Below are 27,370 nucleotides of genomic sequence, written 5' to 3' on the forward strand. Positions count from 1 at the left end.
GGACTTGGCCGTAGCCCGGGAGTCCTTAAAGCGATTCAGCGCACTGTCCGCTTTCTCGCCAAAAAGGCGAGTGCCATCAAAGGGCATGTCCATGAGAGTGCTCTGAACATCGCCCGAAAATGACGTGGACCGCAGCCAGGCGTGACGTCTAAGCGCCACTGTGGTAGAAATTGCCCTACCCAGCGAGTCCGTAGTGTCAAGCCCACATCGGATAGCGTGCCGTGCTGCATCCCTCCCATCGGCCAGAGCCTGGGTAAGTCGTGTCTGGACCTCCTCCGGACACAGGGGCAGCACGTCCTCCACCGCATCCCACAGAGAGTGGGAATAACGGTCCAAGAGACAGGCGGTGTTCAAAGACCGCAGGCCCACTCTAAGGGAAGAGAACAGCTTCTTGCCAAACTGTTCCAGTCTCTTGGAATCCCGGTCCGGCGGAGCGGTCGGGAAGGAGGATTGGGAGGTAGAGGCCTGGATAACCAGGCTCTCGGGGGTAGGGTGTTGGGACAGAAAACTGGGGTCGCCCGGAGCAGGGCGGTGGCGCCTGGCGACGTTCCTGTCCACAGGAGGAACTGTGGAGGGCTTGGACCAGGTGCCCTGCAGAACGTCAATGAGGGCCTCATTGAATTGCAGCAGAGGCTCAGTGGAGCTTGCTGCAGACTGAAGCACCTCAGTGAGGACGTTAGTCCTCACAGCCACGGCAGGTAGCTCGAGCCCAAGGGCTGCGGCCGCCTTGCGCAGCACCACAGAGAAAGCAGCACCCTCCTCCGAAGCCACAGTCGGAGGAGAGATGAATCCAGTGTCTGGAGAGGTATCCAGACCACTGGCCTCCCCCAGTTCATCTGCCCAGTCCTGGGACAGCTGAGCCTGAACGGCCATAGGATCCTCGGATCCCTCCCAGTTGTCCCCATCATTCGATTCCTGGTATACAGGAGGAAGGTACGAAGCCGGGCGGTAGACATAAGGTGTCTCTAGCGGCGCCGAACGCGGCGTCCATCGACGCTGTAGCGGCGCCGGGCCCGGAGCGGGACTGAACTGGGGCTCGACGTCGAGCGGAGTCGGCGTCGGCGTCGGGGGTGGTACCGGTGTCGACGCCGGGACTTGCGTGGCGCCTGCGGCTCCGCCGGAGCCGCGGGGGTGGAACCACCCTGACCCTCAGCCGAGTCGCGCGACCGGCGAGGGGAGTCCGAAGAGCGGTGTCGCCTCTTGGACTTCTTGGAATGCTTCGACTTACCCGAAGACTTGGATCCCGACGACCGATGGTGACGTCGGCTGCGGCTCCGCGATCGATCCTTGGACCTCCTCCTGGACCGGGATCGAGAGGCGCGCGGAGCCGAGTGGCGAATCTCGAGAAGCTTACGGGACCGCTCCCGTCAGGCCTTCGAGGTCAGGGCCTTGCAGACCGAACACCACTCCGCGTCGTGGTCGAGGCCCAAGCAGTAAAGGCACCGGCGGTGATGGTCCGTAACCGACATCAGGCGGTTACAGCCAGCACAGGCTTTAAAACTAGGCATCCTACTGGCACCGGGGTCGAACAATGATCAAAAAGGATCGAAAAAGTTAGTCAAAAAGTGACTAAAGGGGTAGCTCTCCCGGATCTGCGCTTACTGGCACGGAAAAAAGAAGAACTGACGTCAGCGCGCGAGGGCGGCGTCTAAGTACTCCGACTACGTCATTCCGGCGCACGACGCCGACGACGGACGCGGAGCCGCAGACGACGCCTAGCGACGCGCAAGGGGTATTGCTGACGAAAAATCTTCCGGATCCAGTCTGACGCCTGGGGATATTCTAAGGTGAGGAATCTAACTAACGTGTTTCTTTCAGATCACTATGTTTATGATATGATCAATATGAGAACGTTGACTTGTTACAAACTGTGCTACTTGAGCCACATTTGACTCCATGATGCATGCTGGAAGGAATGTGGAAAAAGCTGCACACTCCAGGTGACCTGAAACAGTCTGAAACATTCCAGAACATTCTAGATCATCCAGGAAATCTTGGCACCTATCTTGAGGACAAGATGTTAATTCGAACACGGTTGTTTGGCAATCAGTGTTTGTGAAGAAAAGTGTTGCCTGCCCAACGTCGATATGCACCTACCTGATTCTAATTCTGTCTGCTTCTGTTGGAAGCTTCCTGATCGATTCCTGCTTCCCTCATCAACGTCTCTGGATTGGCTGCAATCTGAAATATAATTTTTTTAAAACATGTAAGGATTCTTATTTTAAGGCATGCACGAGAAATAGCCCAAGACTAAAACAAGCAAGCATTTGCCAACTACATTGTAGAAATTGAGAACTTAATGCTCAGTTTGGTAGAAGGATCCAAGACATTCAGTTGTGACTTCGGCCCTAGAGCTGCTCTGTTTTTAAGATAAAGACAGTGTGAGAGAAAGCCGGAGTATAGAGCAGCGAACTTGTGTGGAAAAAGGTTCGAAAATCTTAATAATTCACAAACTCAGAACCCTCAATTCAAAGGGACATTGAGGTATCCTTGAATCAATGAGAAAACTATTTAAAAGGTGAGCTCAATGAGAATATTGAAGTAGTGCTATTAGATTTGAACAGCTGTTGCATTTTAGAGTCTGTGGGGCTGTTCTGGCAATGCCACTTTTTGTTGCAGACAACTGAGAAAGATCAAACTGGAAGAGAGGGCTCTTCCGATGGTTACCTGGCATAGAGCCAGAGGCCCACCAAAGATGGACAGAGTTGAGACAGTGCTCTATTGCACAAGTCACACACGGCCCCATTTCTTCCCCCAAACCCTCTGTGTTCTTTTGGGATATAGAGTCCACGAGCATCCATCCTAGATAAAGCAGCTGGGCAGAGGTGACAATATTTTTGTTCATTGCTCCTACTGGGTCAGTGGACGACAGGTTAGTGCATCCATTACCTCTAATAGTTGAAACCTGTCTTAATAGGAACCTGACAGATAGCCAAAACCTAGTTACGACTAACCTGAGTAATGAACACCAACAGGGTTTTAACCACTATTTTAGAAACAACTACAGCCTTGCAATAAGAGGACCAAGCCTCCAGACAGGAGAGCCAAGAATTGAGAAAATGTGTGGGTACTGTGCATACAGAAGTAGCAGGGTTGTCACAAAAGGGAAAGGCAAAATCTGGTGGAGGAGTTACCCTAAAACCCTGGAACCAACCTCCTCTGCTTCCTGGGGCAGGGAACTAAACTCCCCCTTCACCAAATTCAGGACACCCTTCTACCCTACTTGGGGGGCAGCTGCCTAATTCTAATCTGCACACTCTCTTGTGTAACTCTTATTTCCGATTCACGTGGTTCAGCCACCACAAATAAATGTAGCTGCCCACAAGGAATTCACAATCTTTATCAACCAAAGAAAATTAGATTTCCAATGCAAAAGAGCCACGTTTCCCAACAAGCAAACCAAGACAAGCTTTCTTTTCTCTCCTTTGGGAAGGAACCATGCAGTCAGCAGACACAGCAGACATCTAGGTGAGGGCCCCCTAAATCCCTTAATGCACTACAATAGGAGCTTGTAGCCACTTGCAGAAGGTACGGCGCAGACGCTTATTAGCATGCTCATTTGATGATTTTAATTTACTGTCAAATTGCTCCAAAGGGATCAGAGAGTCCAGGAGCCCTGTAGAACGAAAAGACATGGTTAAGGATTAAAAGTCAAATGAGCCAGAGAGGAAACTAGCAAACTACAGAACAGTTGTAGAACACAAGTATTCCACTGCAAGCAGGGTCACAGTACCGTGTGATGTTATAGTTCAGTGTGCAAGCTGTCCAGGAACTGCCTGAAACTTAAAATGTGACATAACACTAAGGATTGTAGTTAAAAACCCCTCAAAGAGAGAACGAGTGCCTGGGATCGCAGGGTGAGGAAAAGGGGAACATATAATTTGGCTTTTAAGGGAGAGTAGTGCAAGTTCTTAATTGTTTTGTGATCTCTTTCAGAACAAACTGAGTACCTGATCCAACATCGACACAGAAATTAATGCGGTAAAGGGGGGGATTGGAAGTTAGGTCAACAAATAGGAATAGTTGGTCAAGAATAGGTGGCTGTGGGACTCACTCCACAGGGGCTCAGGTGTTAACGTATTTTTATAAATTGCAGTGACAACAAGCACTCGCAAGTCCCGAAGGAGACAATACCTCATTCTCCATCTAGGAACAGCAGGACTTAGCACTCTTCACTCTTCTTTCTTCTCCTTGTTTTCTTACCCACTTTTCCCTACATTCCTTGTAACGGGTTATGTGTAGTTATGCTAGGCTGGTCCAGGGAGGTCGTGAAGACAGATAAATCTCTTGGCATGTGTGCGTCGCTCCTCCCAGATAAAGATCACAGATTAGTGCCAGAGTCTTAACAGATGGTAGCTGGTCAATACCCTTCATCGAAAAGAATGATCTAATCTTGTACATATTCAAGAATTTTTTGATGTGAAATGTAAAGGTTATCTGATAGGAAAACTCATTCCTTGTCTCTGAATAAAGAGTTACTGACTCTGAGAAAAGGATCTCAAGACCTACTAACGCACGTACCCAACTTCAGCAGACATATTGTGGCCAGTTGAAAAGCGAGCATCCTTCTTTTATCAAGGTCTCAGAGGAGAAAAAAACATGCTGTGGCTCAGGTAGAAACCTTTATGATGTTTTTGAGAAGAATTGATAGAACTGACTGCAGAACCAGATCATTGATTCTAAGAGAAGAAACTGTAAGTGTAATATTATTGTTTGACCTAGCAAACATCTAACTGATGATGCAAATAAATCAAACGTAGTAGGATCTATGCAAATGAACAGTATGAGAGGACCTCTGTCACTTGAAAAGAGGGAAAAGAGAAGGAAGCTTAAGCTCTGCATGTATTGTAGTCATTGCAGTCACTTTATTAGGGATTGTAGCGCAAGAGGTAAGGGAGCAGAAATTAAACCAACAATGAAGAATCAGGCTATAGTGATAACGAGCAGGCCCAATGATGGACCAGAGTCAGAAAACAACTTCTCTCAGACTCATCATAAGTCCCCTGTCCAAGATTATTGCTTTCTGCATCTTCAGCCTATTTGGCAAATACCCTCCAGAGCTCTGTGGCACGTTTGACTATTATAGCTGTCTATATTTTAACTACTGTCAGACAAGTGAAGGTTCCTGCCTTATTGGATTCTGGAGTCACAGGACACTTTATAGATGAAGAATAGGCCTGAAAACCATAAATTCTCTGTATTAAGAAAGATATTCCTGAGCCTGTTAAGGCAGTGATGGCTTTGCCCTAATGTCAAGATCTCTGCACTACCATACTGAAAACATGCTTATAAAAGTAGGTATGAAATTTCTCAAACACATCTGATTTGACCTTATTGATGCACCACAATTCAAACTCAGCTGAGGGACACCATTATTAACAATCCATAAAATGTTGCTATATTGGGCCATATGCTCATAGGTCGTTACAAACAAACGTCTGTAACAAAAATTGCTTCCCTGATATTGCTTTGTCTAATGAAACTGAAGGTCCACCAAAATGACTCACGTAAGTGAACATACTCAGGTGTGTTGTGTTGTAACCCTACCAGAATGTTATCCAGATTATCAGGGTGTTTATGTTAAGTGAAAGATCAGTGAACTTCTCCAACAACGCAATTACGACTGCAACATAGATTTATTACCAGGGCACGATACCCTAAAGTCGGATATACCCTGGTGAGCCAACCTAAAACCCACATCTAAAGACCTATCTTAAGCAGAACGTAGCCACTGGCTACATCTGGCCCTCTCAGTCATCCTTTTACTATCCTCTTTTCTTTGTACCCAAGAATAGAGAAGAACTGCAAGTTTGTATTGATTACAGAGCAATAAACAGAGTAACAGTCAAAAATCGTTACTCATTGCTTTTGATACCAGTACTTCTGGATCAAATTAAGAGAACATTCATATTCAAGAAATTGGATCTCTAAGAGGCTATTTAGACGTCTTCTGTATCATCTTTATAAACGATATCCTTATTTATTCCAAGTCCATGCAGGAACGCGTGGATCATGTGGAAGTGCTAGTTGAGATATTAGAAATAAATTGTTTCTTTGCAAAATTAGAAATATTACACATTCATGTAATTCAGATGGATTTTTAGGCTAAGTCATCAGTACAAATGCAATCAGATTGAATGATAACAAGGTAAAATCGATAGTACAATGACCTTCACAAATTAGCAAAGGGTTTGCAAACCATTTTAGTATTCACAAACTTTTCATTAGAGACTTTGGGCCCAATTTATAATTTTGGGATAGATTAATGGCCGCTGGTCTAGCAGAGGATTTAACATCCACCAGACGAAGACTACTTTGCCCGCCAAATTTAGCAATGACCGCCAAGTAATTTCTAATGCATTGGCAGGAATCTTTCAATGCTTTTTCAAGTTTGGAGCATGGCTCCGTAAAATTGACAGAGCAATCCATCAAACTGTTTTCTTTGTTATTTTCAAAAAGAAAATGCTGAAGCAGGATTGTTTTTAAAACTACAACAGGAAATGCTCCTATCACACTGTGAATTATCTCACATGGTAGAATGAATGGTGGCCGCCATCATTGGGGACCTGTCCAACCCCCTCACAGTCGGCAAAGAATCTGGGGGTCATCTTTGACACAGAGTTGGCCATGAACCTCCAGATAAATAGAACTGTAGCTACCTGTTGGGGAGTTCTAAAAATCCTCCGTAGAATAGTTCACTACCTATCCCCACAAGCAAGAAAACAAACAGTTGTAGCATTGATTGGGTCTCGTTTAGATTATTGTAACGCACTATACACTCAGATCAACAAGGGATTGCTGCTGCGTCTACAAGTAACTCAGAATGCAGCAGCAAGATTTGTTCTGGACCTTCCAAGTTCAGCCTCCGCCACTCTGGCTAGGAAGAATCTTCACTGGTTGCCCATTGAACATCGCATTTCTTTTAAAATTGTTTGTCTAGTCCACAAGGCACTCATGGCCGGATCGACGGATGGATTAGGATCTTTGCTGTTCCGCTATGTGCCTGGCAGATGTCTCAGATCTGCACAACAGAATCTTCTTGTTATTCCCCCCACCAAGAAGACAAGATGGGGAGCGAGAGCCTTTGCATCGGCTGCTCCGCGTCTGTGGAACGCACTTCCCCTTGAGCTTAAGGCCATCTCATCCTTACCCCTCTTTAAGGGAGCCCTTAAGACCTGGCTCTTTAGGAAAGCATATCACTAACATTGCAGCACTATTCTAGTTATTATGTTAGGCGCCTTGATGCCCTTTGGGCTGAGTCTAGCGCGTTATAAATTTAATTTCATTCATTCATTCATTCGTAGGGGGAGCATTTAGCAGCTTTCTGTGCCTATTTCCACCAGAATTTTCCTGGGGGTGACAGGCAGTGAAAACTAACCTCTGATGCGGCCCATTAAATTTGGTGGGTGGAGTTAAAGGTCTGCCTCCGATGAGCCTTACTCCATAGGGCTGTTGAAGGGGTTTAATCACAGCGGAGACAAATTAGTTTCCTCCGGGATGAAAACAGATGACCACCCACATATAGCTATGGCCGGAGGAGCACAGTCCTAGAAGTATGGATAATCCATCTTCATTGCGATGGAATATCCATACCACCAACATCTAAATCAGGTCCTTTTCCTCCATAGTATATCCCATGACCCATCTGCTGTGTAAAGGCATGTCCTTTAAGTGGACCTCAGAAGATAAAGCAGCTCTCACTCAATTGCATGCATGATTTGTGTAAGCCCCTGTTGTGCGTCTCCCTGTTGCAAAACTACCCTCTGTTTTGGAACCTACCTATTCACATCATGAAGTGGGATAGGTCCTATCCCACAGGCATCTAAAGACAAGTCAAGTACACCCTGTGGCCTTCTACTCTCATGCGTTTAGACCTTTTGAACTGAATTATAATATTTCAGACAAGGAACTCTTAGCCATTAAAAGAGCCTTAGACGAATGGTGCCATTATTTGATAGGGCCAGACAAACCATTGAAATTTGTTCAGACTACAGGAATTTGAAATTCCATACATCTGCACAAGCCTTAACAACTCAACAGGTACGATAGTCCTTATTTTTCTCTGACTGCACTATCTCAATAACACATTGCCCTGAGACTCAAAACGATACGTCAGATGCCTTAGCAAGAGATTATTACCCATAAGAATAGATTACTGAGTTAGAACCACCTCTGATTCGACAATTGAAGGCTAAACAGTCTGAAGAACTGGCTATAATCACTAACTCCATGGAATTGTTCAATATCTTACAAATACAAATAAAATAATTGAAGGTGCAAGAATGGTTGCAATAAAAGGTCCAACAGGACATGAGAAGGGAGGTTTGCTTTAGCAATGTACTGAGATATACATGCCCTGATCTTCAAGAACAAACAATTCAATATTCACAAGATTGAGATTGTACTGCTCATATGAGGGTACAGAAGACCATGTTGCTTATTCTATGCAATTTTTGGTAGCCAACTGTGAGAGCCGAGGAAGAAAGGTATATAGACACTTTTTAAATCTGTGCTCTAGTCAGATCTGGCCACCAGAGACCAGCCTGCCTACTGCAAACTATTCCCATACCACCATCACCATGGTATGCCATCTCAATAGACTTTGTGATAAAATATCTTCCAAGCAAACGCACAGGTGGTCATTCACCATCTAACTAAAATGGGGCACTTCACACCCTCGCCAAACTCCCGACTGCACCTGAGTTGGGACAAAATGTTTCCCAACATTTCATCCCAGGGTGATCATTTCGGACTGGGTAACGCAGTTTACTTCCTATTTCTAACTGCAACTTTCCAAAAATTTAAGGTCGATGCTTGCTTATCTACAAGCTATCACCCAGAAACAGACTAAATGACAAAACGTTTAAGACAAACCTTGGGGCAATATTTCTATAGTTTAGCTCTGCAGCAAGAAGAAGATTGGTCAGGAAACTTGTGGATGGCAGATTTTGTGCACAACAATACAGAATACTCAACCCTGGATTGTTCCACCTTCTAGTGTATAAACTGATTTATCATAATGTACTGCCCTTTTAATTGCCTGAACTTCACCTTTACCTTCAGAACAAGAACATCACAAGACCTTAAGTAAAACACTGCAAATAACTTGAGAAATTTGGAAAAAGCTCAGGAAGCAACTAAAGAAATATCATGATAGAAATCACTGTAAGGGACACAGTATAAAACAGAAGACCTAGCTTGGCTGGCAACTAAACATTTAATCTTGCATGGAAACCGTAAGATAAAGCCCACTTTTAGGGCCTTTCACTGTGTGCGACATAATCAATCCAGTGGCAATGAAATTACAACTCATTTCTAGTCTTTGTGTTGATCCAGTGTTCTATGTATCTATGCTCAAGTTCTGCAATCCAGAGACCGAATCGATTACACTAACCGACCCAACAGACATTGAATGAAAACAGAAATACAAAGTCAACCAGATGTTAGGCTCCAAACAACAGCAAGGCCAAGTATTTTACTTAGTGGATTGGGTACGGTTCAAAGAGAGGTCACAGAACCAGTAGAAAACCTTCCCCATGCCCCTCAAATTCTCAAATTTCACAGGTTACACCCAATCAAGCACAAACCGCCGCCAAGCTGACAGATATTATTGGGGAGTACTGTTACAGCCTCCAATAAAGTCCTGATAGCAGCTAGAAAGTTAACCAAACATAGATTCTCATCCGTGTCCATAGGTACAATCTGGACTCCCAAGGTCTTGGCATGGAGAAGGTGACAGATTAATGACAGGATGTCAGCAACATCAGGATCTGAGCTGTTGGCTTTAAGGAATATGCTACTTACCAGTATGCATCTGTTCTTGGCACGTAGAGCTGCAGATCTACACACTGTACATAGATCGCCATCTGGTGTTGGGCCCAGATGTTGCAGTTGTTTTTCTCTTGGAAAGTCTTTGGAAGTCAGGAGGTATGTGACTCCTCCCTTGGATCATATTGCGCATGGGCTGCGGCTCCATCCTCAGATTGTTTTTCGCCAGCAGGGAAATTATGGAGCTTTGTAAGAAACAGGAAAGATCCCCATGTGTGCTGTATCTAAATAAGATAAAACTGGAACAGATAAAGGTAGCCGGGGAGGCGGGTGGGCGTGTGTAGATCTGCAGCTCTACATGCCAAGAACAGATGCATACTGGTAAGTAGCATATTCCATTCGAGGCATATGAGCTGCAGATTACACACTGTGCATAGATTGTGTAGCAGTACCCCCTCTTAGCGGCGACCACCAGTATCTGTTGCAGTTGTTTGAAACAGTGTTTTAAGGACAGCCTGGCTCACACTAGCTTGTTGCTTAGTTTGCACATCTACACAATAGTGTTTAGTGAAAGTGTGTGGTGTAGACCATGTAGCTGCTTTGCAGATATCATCTAATGGGATGTTCCCTAAAAATGACATGGAAGCCCCTATCTTACGTGTAGAGTGGGCTTTAGGGGGAACAGATAGCGTTTGTTTTGCTTTGTGGTAGCAAATCTGTATGCATTTAACAATCCACCTAGCTATCCCAGATATGGAGATTGGGTTGCCTTTGTGTGGTGGTGAGAAAGACACAAATAATTGTTTGGTCTTGCGAAAAGGTTGTGTTCTCTCGATGTAGTAGAGTAAAGCTCTTTTGACGTCTAGGGTGTGCAGAGCTCTTTCTGCAATGGTTTGTTGCTTCGAGAAGACTACAGGCAGTTCCACAGATTGATTGAGGTGAAAGGGAGAAATGACTTTAGGAAGGAATTTTGGATTAGTGCAGAGAACAACCTTATTATGATGCACTTGCAGAAAAGATTCTTGAATGGTGAGTGCTTGTATTTCACTGACCCTTCTGAGGGAAGCAATGGCTACAAGAAAAGCTGTTTTCCATGTTAAAAATTGAAGCTCGCATTTATGTAGAGGTTCGAATGGAGGCCCCATTAGTCTTGTGAGAACGATGTTTAGGTTCCACACTGGTGAGGCTGGCATTCTAGGGGGAATTATTCGTTTGAGGCCTTCCATGAAGGCTTTTATGGCAGGTACTCTAAAGAGGGATAGATGCTGTCTATTTTGTAGATACGCTGCTATGGCAGCAAGGTGTAGTCTAATAGACGTGTAGGCTAGGTTGCATCTTTGTAGGTATAGTAAGTAGCCTATGATGTGTAGGATAGACACATCCAAGGGGTTGATATTATTGTTGTGACAATAAATCACAAATCGTTTCCACTTGGCTGCGTAGCAAGCTCAAGTGGTAGGACGTCTAGCTTCTTTAATGACGTTTATACAGTCAGGGGGAAGATTTAGGTAGCCAAATTCTAGGATTTCAGGAGCCAGATAGCAGGGTTGAGCTGAGCTGGGTCCGGGTGTGTGATCTCTCCATGGTTCTGGGTTAAGAGGTGTGAAGAGAGGTGTAATTTTTGATACGGAACTATGTAGTGTTCCAGCAATGTGGTGTACCACAGTTGTCTGGCCCAAGTTGGAGCAACTAGGATGAGAGTTAGGGAGTGTTGCTGTAGTTTGCGCACCACTAATGGAATGAGTGGGAGACACGGAACAGTGAACGCAAATTTGCCTGACCAGTTCATCCATATCGCATTGCCTTTGGACAATGGGTGTGGATATCTGGCGGCGAAGATTGGGCATTTGGCGTTTTCGTAGGTGGCGAAGAGCTTTATTTGTAGTTGCCCCCATGTTTGAAAGAATGGTATAGAAGAACTTGTGGATGAAGTTCCCACTCGTGGATTTGTTGAGTTTGACGGCTCAACAGATCTGCAATGGTGGTTTAGATTCCTGGGACATGTTGTGCTAGGAGAAAAATGTTTTGATTTATGGCCCACCTCCATATGGTCTGTGCTAGCTGAGAGAGCTGCAGAGAGTGTGTGCCGCTTTGTTTTTGGATGTAGTACATTGCTATCATGTTGACTGTGCGGACTAAGACAGCCTTGCCTGAGACGTGTGTTTGAAAGGCTTTCAGGGCTAGAAATATGGGCAGTTACCCAAGATGGTTGATGTGGAGTAACTTTTGTTGAGGTGTCCACCTGCCCTGCATGGTATGATGAAGTATATGAGCTCCCCAGCCGGAGAGCGATGCGTCCGCTGTTAGAAATATTTGAGAAACCGGCCCTAGGAGCGGTCACCCTTTGGAAAGGTTTTTGGTGGTCCACCACTGCAGAGAGCGATGGGCATGACCGTCTACCAACACCAGATCTGTTAGCTGACCTTGAGCCTGGTTCCATTGGTGTAATAGGCACTCTTGGAGAGGACGCATCTGGAGTCTTGCATGAGGTACTATGAATACGCAAGAGGCCATCATCCCTATAAGTTGCATGAACACTCGGGCTGGAAGTGAGTGTTGAGGTTTAAATTTGGCGCGAAGAGCTTGTGTGCTTGCTATCCGGGCAGGGCTGGGGTAGGCTAACGCCTTTGAGGTGTCTATGGTGGCACAGAGGTATTGTTGTACGTGGGAGGGATGCAGATGGGATTTGGTGTAGTTTACTGTGAAGCCTAGGTCGTGAAGTAGTTGGATCGTGGCATGAGTGTGTTGTACACACTGGTTGTATGAGCTGGCCTTTATAAGCCAGTCGTCTAGATATGAGAAGATGTGTATGTGTTGTCTTCTCAGGTGTGCTGCCACTACTGCTAGGCACTTGGTAAACACTCTTGGGGCAGTGGTGACTCCGAAGGGGAGTACTTTGAATTGGTAGTGGTGACTATCCACTACGAATCTGAGAAACTTCCTGTGAGCGGTGTGAACGGGAATGTGGAAATAGGCGTCCTTGAGGTCTATGGTGGTCAGGAAGTCGTTTTGGGAGAGCAGAGGAAGCACCTGCTGGAGTGTGACCATGTGAAAATGATCTGAGTGTATGTATTGGTTTAGGGGTCTGAGGTCCAGAATGGGCCTCAGAGAGCCGTCCTTTTTTGGTATGAGAAAATATAGGGAGTAAACTCCCTTGTTTTGTTTGTGGGCAGGAACTAGTTCTATTGCATCTTTTTGTAGGAGGGAGATTACCTCCTGCTTTAGAAGTGACAAATGTTCCTGTGACATTGGGTGCTGTTTGGGTGGAATGGTGGGGGGGTAGATGTTAGCTCTAGACAGTAGCCTGATTGGATTATTTGTTTACCCACCTGTCTGAGGGGATGGTAGCCCAGACAGGAAGGAAATTGTGAAGTCTGCCCCCGACTGGAGTGGAATAGTCTGGGGGATGTGGAGGGAAGTCACTGGGTGGGGGTAGAAGCAGAGCGGGAGGTGTTAGTTTTGCCTCTGCCTTTGTTATTATTACCTCTGTAACTGCCTCTTTGATAACCCCTAGTGAAGGTGGATTGGGTAGGGGTTTTGTATGAAGTGGAGGCGCTGTTGGAGGAGTAGCCTCTGGTGTTGCTTCTAAAGGAGGAACGGCGAAAGGAGCACCTGGGAGCTTGCCACTGCAAGGCTCCCATAGATTTTGCCGTGTCTGTGTCCTTCATTTTTTCGAGGGCTATATCGACGTTAGGACCAAACAGATGTTTCTCATCAAAGGGGTGGTTGAGGATGGAACTTTGAACCTCAGGTTTGAAACCCGAGATGCGTAGCCAAGCATGCCTACGCAGAAGGGTGCTGGTATTAATTGCCCTGGAGGCGGTGTAAGCTGCATCGAGGGCACAACGAATGGAAGTGTTTGTAATGTTTTTGCCCTCTTGAATCAATTTGTTGGCCCTATGTTTATATTTATCAGGGAGGTGTTGCATGATTGTCTCCAGCTCATCATAATGTGCCCTGTCATATCTGGCTAGGAGCGCTTGGGGGTTAGCGATACGCTAGATGTTGGCCACCTGGGACGCTGTCCGTTTCCCAGAGGCGTCTAGGAGTTTAGACTCCTTATCTGGCGGTGGTGCCTCACCTGATGCCTGGGAATTGGCACGTTTCCTCGCATTTGAGACTACCAGGGAGTCTAGTGGTGCGGGCCTTTAATATAGGGTGGGTCTGTTGGGGCGGCTTTATATTTTTTCTCAATACGTGGATTAATGACCCTGGTCCTAACTGGGTCTTTAAAAACCTCTGGTGCGTGCTTAATAACTCCCTTAAGCATTGGCAGAATTGAGGTAGACCTGTGTGCAGTGTCGAATGTATCTAAGAGGAAGTCCTTCTCTACGGGGTGTGTGTGGAGATCAACCCCGTGGTAGCGGGCAGCCCTATGGAGTAGTTGGTTAAAACCCATGGTGTCCTCTGGGGGGGAGGGTCTAGAAGGGTAAAGCCCGTCCTGCAGGACGTTAGGGACGTCTGAGATGTAGTCATCCCATGGGTCTGGGGAACCTGTTGGAGTAGGGTCCCCTGTTGGTTGGTTGTCCGCCCCATCCCCTGTGTCGTAGATGTCATCATCATCATCCTCATCTGGAGATGGTGTAAGAGAATGAGGTGGGGGAGGAGAAGCAGGAGGAGGAGGAGGTGGAGGTGGAGGTGGAGGAGGAGGTGATCGAATCTTCAAAGGTTGAGGTGGCAAAGTCTCTCCTTTTTGGTGGTGGAGCTGCTGCAGGCTTGTCCAGTGGTCTTTTTCTGGTGCTAAGCGACAAATGACCAGTCTTTGGATCTTTTACGAGGGTTTTTTGGTAAGGATCGGGTCGAAACAGTTTGTCTGTAAGGGGCAGATCCTTCGGTGCAGATGGTGTCGGAGTTGTGGGTTTTTTCGGCGTCGATTCGGTACTGGTTCTTGGTTTCGAACCGTGGGGTTTAACAGTGTCTTTTGACTTCCTCAGTTCCAAGGTGGCTTTTGGCTTCGAGGTTTGGGAGTCTAGGCTTTTCGGCTTGTTGCTCGGTTCCGAGGGTGGTATGGGTGCCGAGGAGCCGGTGCCAGAGAGCTTCGGTTTCAAGCTCGGCACGGACAGGGGAAAGGGGCGTTTTCTTTTTCGGTGTCGGTGCCGATGAGGTTTTTTCGGCGCCGAGGGTAGGCTGGCTCGAGCCCGAGCTGCCTGAAGGCTTGATGGGCTTCTTAACCGGGCCCAAAAGCGAGGTATGGGAAGCAGTCTTTTGGTGTATACCTAGGCCCGAAGGCAAAGGCGTGACCGAAGTCTTTTTCAATGGCGTGGATGGGGGTTTTGGGTCGGGGTTGATGGTTGTACTCACGCCCCTCTGTGCCGGAGAAATGTCCTCGACGCCGGAGTCGTCAGCTTCGGAGGCGCTCACGAGGTCCTCTTCGGTGTGCTGTTGTTCCGGGACATCGACGCCTTCTTCGAAGATGTCGTCGTGGATCGAAGTCAACGAGTGTGCCATTGTTCTCCTTGCTCGTTGGTCCTGGATCGTCTTCTTCAATCGGAAGGAGGCGCAAGCTGGACAGTCCCTTGCCTCGTGTTCTTGGGAGAGGCAGAGGTTGCACACCTCATGGAGATTTGTGTGGGGAAACTTCGACCCGCATCGAGGACAGTTCTTAAATGGAGTCCTTTCCATCAGCCAGGACCGGGGCTCAGGTAGGCCCGAAGGCCTTCGTTGAAGACCAGAATCGAAGACTTCGATTATTGAGAGCACCGTTGAGTGTTTGAGAACGCGATCGAGACAATACCGTCGAAGGGGGGAGGATTGTGCGCCTAACAGAAAAACTGGAACGGTTCCGAACTGGAGCGCGAAGAACACATCCGAGCCCGATGGCGGAAAAAAACAATCTGAGGATGGAGCCGAAGCCCATGCGCAATACGATCCAAAGGAAGAGTCACATACCTCGTGACTTCCAAAGACTTTCCAAGAGAAAAACAACTGCAACATCCGGGCCCAACACCAGATGGCGATCTATGCACAGTGTGTAATCTGCAGCTCATATGCCTCGAACACTATGTTTATGATATGATCAACATGAGAACGTTAACTTGTTACAAACTGTGCTACTTGAACCACATTTGACTTCATGATGCGTGCTGGAAGTAATGTGGAAAAAGCTGCACTCTCCAGGTGACCTGAAACAGTCTGAAACATTCCAGAACATTCTAGATCATCCAGGAAATCTTGGCACCCATCTTGAGGACAAGATGTTAATTAGAACACGGTTGTTTGGCAAACAGTGTTTGTGAAGAAAAGTGTTGCCTGCCCAACGTCGCTATGCACCTACCTGATATTGATTCTGTCTGCTTCTGTTGGAAGCTTCCTGATCGACTCCTGCTTCCCTCGTCAACGTCTCCGGATTGGCTGCAATCTGAAATATAATAAGAGAAAAACAAGTAAGGATTCTTATTTTAAGGCATGCACGAGAAATAGCCCAAGGCTAAAACAAGCAAGCAGTTGGCAACTACATTGTAGAAATCGAGAACTTAATGCTCAGTTTGGTAGAAGGATCCAAGACATTCAGTTGTGACTTCGGCCCTAGAGCTGCTCTGTTTTTTAAGATAATGACAGTGTGAGAGAAAACAGGAGTATAGAGCAGCAAACTTGTGTGGAAAAAGGTTCGAAAATCTTAATAATTCACAAACTCAGAACCCTCAATTCAAAGGGACATTGAGGTAACCTTGAATCAATGAGAAAACTATTTAAAAGGTGAGCTCAATGAGAATGTTGAAGTAGTGCTATTAGATTGTACAGCTGTTGCATTTTAGAGTCTGTGGGGCTGTTCTGGCAATGCCACTTTTTGTTGCAGACAATTGAGAAAGATTAAACTGGAAGAGAGGGCTCTTCCGATGGTTACCTGGCATAGAGCCAGAGGCCCACCAAAGACAGACAGAGTTGAGGCAATGCTCTATTGCACAAGTCACACACAGCCCTATTTCTTCCCCCAAACCCTCTGTGTTCTTTTGGGATTTAGAGCCCACGAGCATCCATCCTAGATAAAGCAGCTGGGCAGAGGTGACAATATTTTTGTTCATTGCTCCTACTGGGTCAGTGGACGACAGGTTAGTGCATCCATTACCTCTACTGGTTGAAAGCTGTCTTAATAGGAACCTGACAGATAGCCAAAACCTAGTTACTACTAGCCTGAGTAATGAACACCAACAGGGTTTTAACCACTATTTTAGAAATAATTACAGCCTTGCAATAAGAGGACCAAGCCTCCAGACAGGAGAACCAAGAATTGAGAAAATGTGTGGGTACTGTGCATACAGAAGTAGCAGGGTTGTCACAAAAGGGGAAGGCAAAATCTGATAGAGGAGTTACCCTAAAACCCTGGAACCAACCTCCTCTGCTTCCTGGGTCAGGGAATTAAACTACCCTTCACCAAATTCAGGACACTCTTCTACCCTAAGTGGGGGCTGCTGCCTAATTCTACTCTGCACACTCTCTTGTGTAACTCTTAGTTCCGATTCACGTGGTTCAGCCACCACAAATAAATGTAGCTGCCCACGAGGAATTCACAATCTTTATCAACCAAAGTAAATTACATTTCCAATGCAAAACAGCCAAGTTTCCCAACAAGCAAACCAAGACAAGCTTTATTTTCTCTCCTTTGGGAAGGAACCATGCAGTCAGCAGACACAGCAGACATCTAGATGAGGGCACCCTAAATCCCTCCAGACACTACAATAGGAACTTGTAGCCACTTGCAGAAGATACGGTGCAGACGCTTATTTGCATGCTCATTTGATTAGAAGATTTTAATTTACCGTCAACTTGGTCCGAAGGGATCAGAGAGTCCAGGAGCCCTGTAGAACGAAAAGACATGGATAAGGATTAAAAGTCAAGTGAGCCATAGAGGAAACTAGCAAACTACAGAACAGTTGTAGAACACAAGTATTCCACTGCGAGCAGGGTCACAGTACCGTGTGATGTTATAGTTCATTGTGCAAGCTGTCCAGGAACTGCCTGAAACTTAAAATGTGACGTAACACTAAGGATTGTAGTTAAAAAACCCTCAAAGAGAGAACGAGTGTCTGGGATCGCAGTGTGAGGAAAAGGGGAACATCTAATTTGGCTTTTAAGGGAGAGTAGTGCAAGTTCTTAATTGTTTTGTGATCTCTTTCAGAACAAACTGAGTACCTGATCCAACATCGACACAGAAATTAATGCAGTAAAGGGGGGGATTGGAAGTTAGGTCAACAAATAGGAATAGTTGGTCAAGAATAGGCGGCTGTGGGACTCACTCCACAGGGGCTCAGGTGTTAACGTATTTTTATAAATTGCAGTGACAACAAGCACTCGCAAGTCCCAAAGGAGACAATACCTCATTCTCCACTTAGGAATAGCAGGACTTAGCACTCTTCGCTCTTCTTTCTTCTCCTTGTTTTCTTACCCACTTTTCCCTACATTCCTTGTAACGGCTAATGTGTAGTTATGCTAGGCTGGTCCAGGGAGGTGGTGAAGACAGATAAATCTCTCGGCATGTGTGCGTCGCTCCTCCCAGATAAAGATCACAGATTAGTGCCAGAGTCTTAACAGATGGTAGTTGGTCAATACCCTTCATCGAAAAGAATGATCTAATCTTGTACATATTCAAGAATTTTTTGATGTGAAATGTAAAGGTTATTTGATAGGAAAACTCATTCCTTGTCTCTGAATAAAGAGTTACTGACTCTGAGAAAAGGATCTCAAGACCTACTAACGCACGTACCCAACTTCAGCAGACATATTGTGGCCAGTTGAAAAGCGAGCATCCTTCTTTTATCAAGGTCTCAGAGGAGAAAAAAACATGCTGTGGCTCAGGTAGAAACCTTTATGATGTTTTTGAGAAGAATTGATAGAACTGACTGCAGAACCAGATCATTGATTCTAAGAGAAGAAACTGTAAGTGTAATATTATTGTTTGACCTAGCAAACATCTAACTGATGATGCAAATAAATCAAACGTAGTAGGATCTATGCAAATGAACAGTATGAGAGGACCTCTGTCACTTGAAAAGAGGGAAAAGAGAAGGAAGCTTAAGCTCTGCATGTATTGTAGTCATTGCAGTCACTTTATTAGGGATTGTAGCGCAAGAGGTAAGGGAGCAGAAATTAAACCAACAATGAAGAATCAGGCTATAGTGATAACGAGCAGGCCCAATGATGGACCAGAGTCAGAAAACAACTTCTCTCAGACTCATCATAAGTCCCCTGTCCAAGATTATTGCTTTCTGCATCTTCAGCCTATTTGGCAAATACCCTCCAGAGCTCTGTGGCACGTTTGACTATTATAGCTGTCTATATTTTAACTACTGTCAGACAAGTGAAGGTTCCTGCCTTATTGGATTCTGGAGTCACAGGACACATTATAGATGAAGAATAGGCCTGAAAACCATAAATTCTCTGTATTAAGAAAGATATTCCTGAGCCTGTTAAGGCAGTGATGGCTTTGCCCTAATGTCAAGATCTCTGCACTACCATACTGAAAACATGCTTATAAAAGTAGGTATGAAATTTCTCAAACACATCTGATTTGACCTTATTGATGCACCACAATTCAAACTCAGCTGAGGGACACCATTATTAACAATCCATAAAATGTTGCTATATTGGGCCATATGCTCATAGGTCGTTACAAACAAACGTCTGTAACAAAAATTGCTTCCCTGATATTGCTTTGTCTAATGAAACTGAAGGTCCACCAAAATGACTCACGTAAGTGAACATACTCAGGTGTGTTGTGTTGTAACCCTACCAGAATGTTATCCAGATTATCAGGGTGTTTATGTTAAGTGAAAGATCAGTGAACTTCTCCAACAACGCAATTACGACTGCAACATAGATTTATTACCAGGGCACGATACCCTAAAGTCGGATATACCCTGGTGAGCCAACCTAAAACCCACATCTAAAGACCTATCTTAAGCAGAACGTAGCCACTGGCTACATCTGGCCCTCTCAGTCATCCTTTTACTATCCTCTTTTCTTTGTACCCAAGAATAGAGAAGAACTGCAAGTTTGTATTGATTACAGAGCAATAAACAGAGTAACAGTCAAAAATCGTTACTCATTGCTTTTGATACCAGTACTTCTGGATCAAATTAAGAGAACATTCATATTCAAGAAATTGGATCTCTAAGAGGCTATTTAGACGTCTTCTGTATCATCTTTATAAACGATATCCTTATTTATTCCAAGTCCATGCAGGAACGCGTGGATCATGTGGAAGTGCTAGTTGAGATATTAGAAATAAATTGTTTCTTTGCAAAATTAGAAATATTACACATTCATGTAATTCAGATGGATTTTTAGGCTAAGTCATCAGTACAAATGCAATCAGATTGAATGATAACAAGGTAAAATCGATAGTACAATGACCTTCACAAATTAGCAAAGGGTTTGCAAACCATTTTAGTATTCACAAACTTTTCATTAGAGACTTTGGGCCCAATTTATAATTTTGGGATAGATTAATGGCCGCTGGTCTAGCAGAGGATTTAACATCCACCAGACGAAGACTACTTTGCCCGCCAAATTTAGCAATGACCGCCAAGTAATTTCTAATGCATTGGCAGGAATCTTTCAATGCTTTTTCAAGTTTGGAGCATGGCTCCGTAAAATTGACAGAGCAATCCATCAAACTGTTTTCTTTGTTATTTTCAAAAAGAAAATGCTGAAGCAGGATTGTTTTTAAAACTACAACAGGAAATGCTCCTATCACACTGTGAATTATCTCACATGGTAGAATGAATGGTGGCCGCCATCATTGGGGACCTGTCCAACCCCCTCACAGTCGGCAAAGAATCTGGGGGTCATCTTTGACACAGAGTTGGCCATGAACCTCCAGATAAATAGAACTGTAGCTACCTGTTGGGGAGTTCTAAAAATCCTCCGTAGAATAGTTCACTACCTATCCCCACAAGCAAGAAAACAAACAGTTGTAGCATTGATTGGGTCTCGTTTAGATTATTGTAACGCACTATACACTCAGATCAACAAGGGATTGCTGCTGCGTCTACAAGTAACTCAGAATGCAGCAGCAAGATTTGTTCTGGACCTTCCAAGTTCAGCCTCCGCCACTCTGGCTAGGAAGAATCTTCACTGGTTGCCCATTGAACATCGCATTTCTTTTAAAATTGTTTGTCTAGTCCACAAGGCACTCATGGCCGGATCGACGGATGGATTAGGATCTTTGCTGTTCCGCTATGTGCCTGGCAGATGTCTCAGATCTGCACAACAGAATCTTCTTGTTATTCCCCCCACCAAGAAGACAAGATGGGGAGCGAGAGCCTTTGCATCGGCTGCTCCGCGTCTGTGGAACGCACTTCCCCTTGAGCTTAAGGCCATCTCATCCTTACCCCTCTTTAAGGGAGCCCTTAAGACCTGGCTCTTTAGGAAAGCATATCACTAACATTGCAGCACTATTCTAGTTATTATGTTAGGCGCCTTGATGCCCTTTGGGCTGAGTCTAGCGCGTTATAAATTTAATTTCATTCATTCATTCATTCGTAGGGGGAGCATTTAGCAGCTTTCTGTGCCTATTTCCACCAGAATTTTCCTGGGGGTGACAGGCAGTGAAAACTAACCTCTGATGCGGCCCATTAAATTTGGTGGGTGGAGTTAAAGGTCTGCCTCCGATGAGCCTTACTCCATAGGGCTGTTGAAGGGGTTTAATCACAGCGGAGACAAATTAGTTTCCTCCGGGATGAAAACAGATGACCACCCACATATAGCTATGGCCGGAGGAGCACAGTCCTAGAAGTATGGATAATCCATCTTCATTGCGATGGAATATCCATACCACCAACATCTAAATCAGGTCCTTTTCCTCCATAGTATATCCCATGACCCATCTGCTGTGTAAAGGCATGTCCTTTAAGTGGACCTCAGAAGATAAAGCAGCTCTCACTCAATTGCATGCATGATTTGTGTAAGCCCCTGTTGTGCGTCTCCCTGTTGCAAAACTACCCTCTGTTTTGGAACCTACCTATTCACATCATGAAGTGGGATAGGTCCTATCCCACAGGCATCTAAAGACAAGTCAAGTACACCCTGTGGCCTTCTACTCTCATGCGTTTAGACCTTTTGAACTGAATTATAATATTTCAGACAAGGAACTCTTAGCCATTAAAAGAGCCTTAGGCGAATGGTGCCATTATTTGATAGGGCCAGACAAACCATTGAAATTTGTTCAGACTACAGGAATTTGAAATTCCATACATCTGCACAAGCCTTAACAACTCAACAGGTACGATAGTCCTTATTTTTCTCTGACTGCACTATCTCAATAACACATTGCCCTGAGACTCAAAACGATACGTCAGATGCCTTAGCATGAGATTATTACCCATAAGAATAGATTACTGAGTTAGAACCACCTCTGATTCGACAATTGAAGGCTAAACAGTCTGAAGAACTGGCTATAATCACTAACTCCATGGAATTGTTCAATATCTTACAAATACAAATAAAATAATTGAAGGTGCAAGAATGGTTGCAATAAAAGGTCCAACAGGACATGAGAAGGGAGGTTTGCTTTAGCAATGTACTGAGATATACATGCCCTGATCTTCAAGAACAAACAATTCAATATTCACAAGATTGAGATTGTACTGCTCATATGAGGGTACAGAAGACCATGTTGCTTATTCTATGCAATTTTTGGTAGCCAACTGTGAGAGCCGAGGAAGAAAGGTATATAGACACTTTTTAAATCTGTGCTCTAGTCAGATCTGGCCACCAGAGACCAGCCTGCCTACTGCAAACTATTCCCATACCACCATCACCATGGTATGCCATCTCAATAGACTTTGTGATAAAATATCTTCCAAGCAAACGCACAGGTGGTCATTCACCATCTAACTAAAATGGGGCACTTCACACCCTCGCCAAACTCCCGACTGCACCTGAGTTGGGACAAAATGTTTCCCAACATTTCATCCCAGGGTGATCATTTCGGACTGGGTAACGCAGTTTACTTCCTATTTCTAACTGCAACTTTCCAAAAATCTAAGGTCGATGCTTGCTTATCTACAAGCTATCACCCAGAAACAGACTAAATGACAAAACGTTTAAGACAAACCTTGGGGCAATATTTCTATAGTTTAGCTCTGCAGCAAGAAGAAGATTGGTCAGGAAACTTGTGGATGGCAGATTTTGAGCACAACAATACAGAATACTCAACCCTGGATTGTTCCACCTTCTAGTGTATAAACTGATTTATCATAATGTACTGCCCTTTTAATTGCCTGAACTTCACCTTTACCTTCAGAACAAGAACATCACAAGACCTTAAGTAAAACACTGCAAATAACTTGAGAAATTTGGAAAAAGCTCAGGAAGCAACTAAAGAAATATCATGATAGAAATCACTGTAAGGGACACAGTATAAAACAGAAGACCTAGCTTGGCTGGCAACTAAACATTTAATCTTGCATGGAAACCGTAAGATAAAGCCCACTTTTAGGGCCTTTCACTGTGTGCGACATAATCAATCCAGTGGCAATGAAATTACAACTCATTTCTAGTCTTTGTGTTGATCCAGTGTTCTATGTATCTATGCTCAAGTTCTGCAATCCAGAGACCGAATCGATTACACTAACCGACCCAACAGACATTGAATGAAAACAGAAATACAAAGTCAACCAGATGTTAGGCTCCAAACAACAGCAAGGCCAAGTATTTTACTTAGTGGATTGGGTACGGTTCAAAGAGAGGTCACAGAACCAGTAGAAAACCTTCCCCATGCCCCTCAAATTCTCAAATTTCACAGGTTACACCCAATCAAGCACAAACCGCCGCCAAGCTGACAGATATTATTGGGAAGTACTGTTACAGCCTCCAATAAAGTCCTGATAGCAGCTAGAAAGTTAACCAAACATAGATTCTCATCCGTGTCCATAGGTACAATCTGGACTCCCAAGGTCTTGGCATGGAGAAGGTGACAGATTAATGACAGGATGTCAGCAACATCAGGATCTGAGCTGTTGGCTTTAAGGAATATGCTACTTACCAGTATGCATCTGTTCTTGGCACGTAGAGCTGCAGATCTACACACTGTACATAGATCGCCATCTGGTGTTGGGCCCAGATGTTGCAGTTGTTTTTCTCTTGGAAAGTCTTTGGAAGTCAGGAGGTATGTGACTCCTCCCTTGGATCATATTGCGCATGGGCTGCGGCTCCATCCTCAGATTGTTTTTCGCCAGCAGGGAAATTATGGAGCTTTGTAAGAAACAGGAAAGATCCCCATGTGTGCTGTATCTAAATAAGATAAAACTGGAACAGATAAAGGTAGCCGGGGAGGCGGGTGGGCGTGTGTAGATCTGCAGCTCTACATGCCAAGAACAGATGCATACTGGTAAGTAGCATATTCCATTCGAGGCATATGAGCTGCAGATTACACACTGTGCATAGATTGTGTAGCAGTACCCCCTCTTAGCGGCGACCACCAGTATCTGTTGCAGTTGTTTGAAACAGTGTTTTAAGGACAGCCTGGCTCACACTAGCTTGTTGCTTAGTTTGCACATCTACACAATAGTGTTTAGTGAAAGTGTGTGGTGTAGACCATGTAGCTGCTTTGCAGATATCATCTAATGGGATGTTCCCTAAAAATGACATGGAAGCCCCTATCTTACGTGTAGAGTGGGCTTTAGGGGGAACAGATAGCGTTTGTTTTGCTTTGTGGTAGCAAATCTGTATGCATTTAACAATCCACCTAGCTATCCCAGATATGGAGATTGGGTTGCCTTTGTGTGGTGGTGAGAAAGACACAAATAATTGTTTGGTCTTGCGAAAAGGTTGTGTTCTCTCGATGTAGTAGAGTAAAGCTCTTTTGACGTCTAGGGTGTGCAGAGCTCTTTCTGCAATGGTTTGTTGCTTCGAGAAGACTACAGGCAGTTCCACAGATTGATTGAGGTGAAAGGGAGAAATGACTTTAGGAAGGAATTTTGGATTAGTGCGGAGAACAACCTTATTATGATGCACTTGCAGAAAAGATTCTTGAATGGTGAGTGCTTGTATTTCACTGACCCTTCTGAGGGAAGCAATGGCTACAAGAAAAGCTGTTTTCCATGTTAAAAATTGAAGCTCGCATTTATGTAGAGGTTCGAATGGAGGCCCCATTAGTCTTGTGAGAACGATGTTTAGGTTCCACACTGGTGAGGCTGGCATTCTAGGGGGAATTATTCGTTTGAGGCCTTCCATGAAGGCTTTTATGGCAGGTACTCTAAAGAGGGATAGATGCTGTCTATTTTGTAGATACGCTGCTATGGCAGCAAGGTGTAGTCTAATAGACGTGTAGGCTAGGTTGCATCTTTGTAGGTATAGTAAGTAGCCTATGATGTGTAGGATAGACACATCCAAGGGGTTGATATTATTGTTGTGACAATAAATCACAAATCGTTTCCACTTGGCTGCGTAGCAAGCTCAAGTGGTAGGACGTCTAGCTTCTTTAATGACGTTTATACAGTCAGGGGGAAGATTTAGGTAGCCAAATTCTAGGATTTCAGGAGCCAGATAGCAAGGTTGAGCTGAGCTGGGTCCGGGTGTGTGATCTCTCCATGGTTCTGGGTTAAGAGGTGTGAAGAGAGGTGTAATTTTTGATACGGAACTATGTAGTGTTCCAGCAATGTGGTGTACCACAGTTGTCTGGCCCAAGTTGGAGCAACTAGGATGAGAGTTAGGGAGTGTTGCTGTAGTTTGCGCACCACTAATGGAATGAGTGGGAGACACGGAACAGTGAACGCAAATTTGCCTGACCAGTTCATCCATATCGCATTGCCTTTGGACAATGGGTGTGGATATCTGGCGGCGAAGATTGGGCATTTGGCGTTTTCGTAGGTGGCGAAGAGCTTTATTTGTAGTTGCCCCCATGTTTGAAAGAATGGTATAGAAGAACTTGTGGATGAAGTTCCCACTCGTGGATTTGTTGAGTTTGACGGCTCAACAGATCTGCAATGGTGGTTTAGATTCCTGGGACATGTTGTACTAGGAGAAAAATGTTTTGATTTATGGCCCACCTCCATATGGACTGTGCTAGCTGAGAGAGCTGCAGAGAGTGTGTGCCGCTTTGTTTTTGGATGTAGTACATTGCTATCATGTTGACTGTGCGGACTAAGACAGCCTTGCCTGAGACGTGTGTTTGAAAGGCTTTCAGGGCTAGAAATATGGCCAGTTACCCAAGATGGTTGATGTGGAGTAACTTTTGTTGAGGTGTCCACCTGCCCTGCATGGTATGATGAAGTATATGAGCTCCCCAGCCGGAGAGCGATGCGTCCGCTGTTAGAAATATTTGAGAAACCGGCCCTAGGAGCGGTCACCCTTTGGAAAGGTTTTTGGTGGTCCACCACTGCAGAGAGCGATGGGCATGACCGTCTACCAACACCAGATCTGTTAGCTGACCTTGAGCCTGGTTCCATTGGTGTAATAGGCACTCTTGGAGAGGACGCATCTGGAGTCTTGCATGAGGTACTATGAATACGCAAGAGGCCATCATCCCTATAAGTTGCATGAACACTCGGGCTGGAAGTGAGTGTTGAGGTTTAAATTTGGCGCGAAGAGCTTGTGTGCTTGCTATCCGGGCAGGGCTGGGGTAGGCTAACGCCTTTGAGGTGTCTATGGTGGCACAGAGGTATTGTTGTACGTGGGAGGGATGCAGATGGGATTTGGTGTAGTTTACTGTGAAGCCTAGGTCGTGAAGTAGTTGGATCGTGGCATGAGTGTGTTGTACACACTGGTTGTATGAGCTGGCCTTTATAAGCCAGTCGTCTAGATATGAGAAGATGTGTATGTGTTGTCTTCTCAGGTGTGCTGCCACTACTGCTAGGCACTTGGTAAACACTCTTGGGGCAGTGGTGACTCCGAAGGGGAGTACTTTGAATTGGTAGTGGTGACTATCCACTACGAATCTGAGAAACTTCCTGTGAGCGGTGTGAACGGGAATGTGGAAATAGGCGTCCTTGAGGTCTATGGTGGTCAGGAAGTCGTTTTGGGAGAGCAGAGGAAGCACCTGCTGGAGTGTGACCATGTGAAAATGATCTGAGTGTATGTATTGGTTTAGGGGTCTGAGGTCCAGAATGGGCCTCAGAGAGCCGTCCTTTTTTGGTATGAGAAAATATAGGGAGTAAACTCCCTTGTTTTGTTTGTGGGCAGGAACTAGTTCTATTGCATCTTTTTGTAGGAGGGAGATTACCTCCTGCTTTAGAAGTGACAAATGTTCCTGTGACATTGGGTGCTGTTTGGGTGGAATGGTGGGGGGGTAGATGTTAGCTCTAGACAGTAGCCTGATTGGATTATTTGTTTACCCACCTGTCTGAGGGGATGGTAGCCCAGACAGGAAGGAAATTGTGAAGTCTGCCCCCGACTGGAGTGGAATAGTCTGGGGGATGTGGAGGGAAGTCACTGGGTGGGGGTAGAAGCAGAGCGGGAGGTGTTAGTTTTGCCTCTGACTTTGTTATTGATAACCCCTAGTGAAGGTGGATTGGGTAGGGGTTGTGTATGAAGTGGAGGCGCTGTTGGAGGAGTAGCCTCTGGTGTTGCTTCTAAAGGAGGAACGGCGAAAGGAGCACCTGGGAGCTTGCCACTGCAAGGCTCCCATAGATTTTGCCGTGTCTGTGTCCTTCATTTTTTCGAG

At 45.2% G+C, this 27,370-nt stretch overlaps 1 protein-coding gene across 27 annotated transcripts in view; it reads right to left on the bottom strand.

Annotated features, from left to right (window-relative positions):
* The window catches only part of LOC146813293 (uncharacterized), a 455,769-nt gene that overhangs the window by 299,207 nt on the left and 129,192 nt on the right, over positions 1–27,370 (bottom strand). For 24 of the 27 annotated variants that reach the window (XM_085620134.1, XM_085620133.1, XM_085620117.1 and 21 more), the window contains 3 exons: positions 17,526–17,564; positions 16,043–16,126; positions 2,098–2,181 (listed from right to left, as the gene is read on the bottom strand). In XM_085620134.1, the coding sequence (XP_085476260.1) occupies positions 2,098–2,181; positions 16,043–16,126; positions 17,526–17,564 (207 nt within the window). The remainder of the gene's footprint in view (positions 1–2,097; positions 2,182–16,042; positions 16,127–17,525; positions 17,565–27,370) is intronic. The other 3 variants (XM_085620121.1, XM_085620124.1, XM_085620128.1) reach the window with 3 other exon arrangements.

This window comes from Triturus cristatus, chromosome 7 (assembly GCF_964204655.1).
Source record: "Triturus cristatus chromosome 7, aTriCri1.1, whole genome shotgun sequence".
NCBI classification, from domain to species: domain Eukaryota; kingdom Metazoa; phylum Chordata; class Amphibia; order Caudata; family Salamandridae; genus Triturus; species Triturus cristatus.